The sequence below is a fragment of the Rhincodon typus genome, chromosome 35 (assembly GCF_021869965.1).
Source record: "Rhincodon typus isolate 14 chromosome 35, sRhiTyp1.1, whole genome shotgun sequence".
NCBI lineage: Eukaryota > Metazoa > Chordata > Chondrichthyes > Orectolobiformes > Rhincodontidae > Rhincodon > Rhincodon typus.
In genome coordinates, this window is record NC_063366.1 from 8229399 (window position 1) to 8232557 (window position 3159).

General features: G+C 43.4%; 1 protein-coding gene across 1 annotated transcript in view; it reads left to right on the forward strand.

Moving 5' to 3' along the window:
- Positions 1 to 3159, forward strand: part of LOC125486933 ((3R)-3-hydroxyacyl-CoA dehydrogenase-like) — a 37705-nt gene that overhangs the window by 14177 nt on the left and 20369 nt on the right. The window contains exon 4 of the mRNA XM_048616492.1: positions 2896 to 2980. Within this exon, the coding sequence (XP_048472449.1) occupies positions 2896 to 2980 (85 nt within the window). The remainder of the gene's footprint in view (positions 1 to 2895; positions 2981 to 3159) is intronic.

A 3159-nucleotide genomic window follows, 5' to 3' on the forward strand; every position in this document is an offset into this window, starting at 1 on the left:
ATACTGTACAGTGTGACATTCTGTCTGTGTGTGTTACTGTCTGAATACCGTACAGTGTGACATTCTGTCTGTGTGTGTTACTGTCTGAATATCGTACAGTGTGACATTCTGTCTGTGTGTGTTACTGTCTGGATATCGTACAGTGTGACATTCCGTCCATGTGTGTTACTGTCTGAATACTGTACAGTGTGACATTCTGTCCATGTGTGTTACTGTCTGAATACTGGACAGTGTGACATTCTGTCTGTGTGTGTTACTGTCTGATACTGTGTGTATCTAGACAGTGGTGTCAGTTACCATAGTTGCCTAGACGGCTGGATTGCAATGCAGAGTGATGGTGACAGCAAGGGTTCATTTCCTGCACTGGCTGAGTTTACCATGAAGGACTCTGCTTCTCAACTTCTTCCCTAACGTGAGGCATGGTGACCTTCAGTTAAGCTATCACCAGCTGTCTGTCTCAAATGAGAGCAGTTCTGTGCTGTATATGACAATGGCCCCTTTATGTTTCCTGTCTGGGCATTGTTGCAAAGAGTAAAGTACACGTCGATTGGGAGGCAGGAAGTTAGAATTTGGTGTTTATAAAGTGCAAGGAGGGAAAGCATTGCACGGTCCCTTTAAAAGATGATTTTCTTTTGTGCTTAGAGATTTAACATGGATATCTGTGAGCAGCAGCTTGAAAGTTTGCAAGTACAGAGAGAGCACCCGAATTGAAACATTTGTATTGTAAGGTCATATAGGTAACGGGCCAAGCAGCAGCTTTTACCAAGACATCAGGCTTTTGAATTTAGCCAATCAATTTGAACCAAGCACTTAGCTACCAACAACCAATTAAATTTAAATCTGATGGTTTTGACAAATCGGACAAATCCTATTGTAAGAAATATTGAAATGTCATCAAGGGTATAAAAGAAGGGGGCAGTTGGACAAGGGCAGAGGCTAGCTGCCATCTGCCAGAGCTAACAGCCCTCAGCTCTTGAGAGAGAATCGCTGGCTCTCACAGTCTCCTCTATGTCTTAGAGAAAACACCATCGAAATAACAATGGTACCCACGGCATGACTAGTTAATATTCCTGACAGAAGAGTCGACACAGAAGGCACAGAACATTCTGGAAGACACGTAACCTGGCTGTAATTTCAAGAGACTAAATTCTTTTTATATATATGCGGAACTTGTATTTATTGGAACAGCGTACCATTAGAATCTTGCTTTATGCGGGAATAGTTAGTAGTTGAAAGGGATTTATTTAGTTTGTTAATAATTTAATTAATTTGTCCACTGTTAGATAAATAAACTGTTACTGTTGATTTTAAAGTGAGTGTCAGGGATTTATTCCTATTTAACCACGAGAAAAAAAGGTGACACCACTTTTCACACTCCTTTTACAGATTATAGGGTGAGGTGCTCCTGTTTGGGTGTTTTGGTTTTAGTCCTCAGAGGGGCACAACTTCCACTTTCTAACAGCATCGTACAGTAATTAAATCATCTATAGTATTGTTTATATTTTGTACTGAGCAACTCAGGTGATATTTATATCTGGTAATATTTATGTAGTTGTGGACATGTACCAACATTCAATTCTGCCCAGTGATTATGGGAGAGGCTAAGTGCAAGATTTTGAATAGGTCACTTCAAGACAGGTTGGGACTCTCTGAAGTTCCAGGAGTTCGAAGTGGGAGCTGGGGGATAAAAGACGGGGGTGGATTCCATGCCGGAGTGCTGCAGTTAGCTGTACTGCTGGGAAGGTAGGTGAACTGCACAGTTTATATCGGGGTCTCAGTGAGCAGTCGAGAGCAGTCGGGTGGCTCTCTGCTGTCAGGACTCAAGAAGCTGTTCTCGGCAATAGTAGCTCACTGCGTGTATGTTCAAAGTAGTTCTGGGAGCTGCTGGGTTGGGAGCCTGAGAGACAGTGAGATTTGAAAAGCTGACAAGCAGCTTTTGCGTGATGTAACTGATTAAGATTGGAGCTCAGGTAGAGGGTGAAAAACGGGGGTCGGACTGGCTTGGTGAAGCTAGCTGTCTGAGAGTTTGAACAGGCTGCGGCTATTTTCACTGGAGCATGGGAGGCTGAGGGGTGACCTTATAGAGGTTTATAAAATCATGAGGGGCTGGATAGATGAATAGCCAATGTCTTTTTCCCCAGGGTAGGCCAGTCCAAAACTAGAGGGCATGGGTTCAAGGTGGGAGGAGAAAGATTTAAAAGGACCCTGAGGGGCAACTTTTTCACGCAGAGGGTGGTGTCTGTATGGAATGAGCTGCCAGAGGAAGTGGTGGAGGTTGGTACAATTACAACATTTAAAAGCCATCTGGATGGGTACATGAATAGGAAGGGTTTAGAGGGATATGGACCAAATGCTGGTAAATGGGACTAGATCAGCATGGACAAGTTGGACCAAAGGGTCTGTTTCCGTGCTATACATCTCTGACTCGAGGTATACTGTTTGATCACAGTCTAATATCCGTTTTAGGTGATAATTTTAGGTGCTAGTGATAAGTTGTACATTGTAAGGAACATATATTTTCCCTTTTGGACTATAAAGTGGAAAATGGAATTTGAACACATACAGCTAAAAGCAGCAGGGCAATGTTTGCAACTTGAGGATCAGATGGGATTATGTGGCATACAATTCAGCTACACAAGATTGTTAATTTTTGGAGCCTTGACATGAATACACTGTCAGACAGAGTGACATCTGAGTTAAGGAAATGCTGCCTGACAACAGCCTTTAGCTTGGTCCAGCTGTAGTTTTACAAAGACCGAAGGAATAGTGGTCCAGAATTCTGATACAGGCGACAGTTAAGGATGTTCGTAGTTCTATGCTAAGGTGGAGTGAGATTTGGAGGGGAAATTGGAAGTGATGGGTTCCCATGTCTCTGTTCCGTTTTTTGTACTTCAGGTTCGGAATCAGATGCAACACCATTCTCCCAGGATTTATTGATACCCCCATGGCAGGGAAAGTCCCTGAGAAGGTACTGGACAAGGTAAGAACATGTGGTGGAAATAGCAAGGGTTGCAATTCCTCACTTAGATGCATCATTCCTTTCTCCTGTATTCTTATTGCACACTGTTCCATAAACCCTTGGACAGTACACTGTCCCACACACACACCGGGAACAGTACACCGTCCCACACACACACCGGGAACAGTACACCGTCCCAC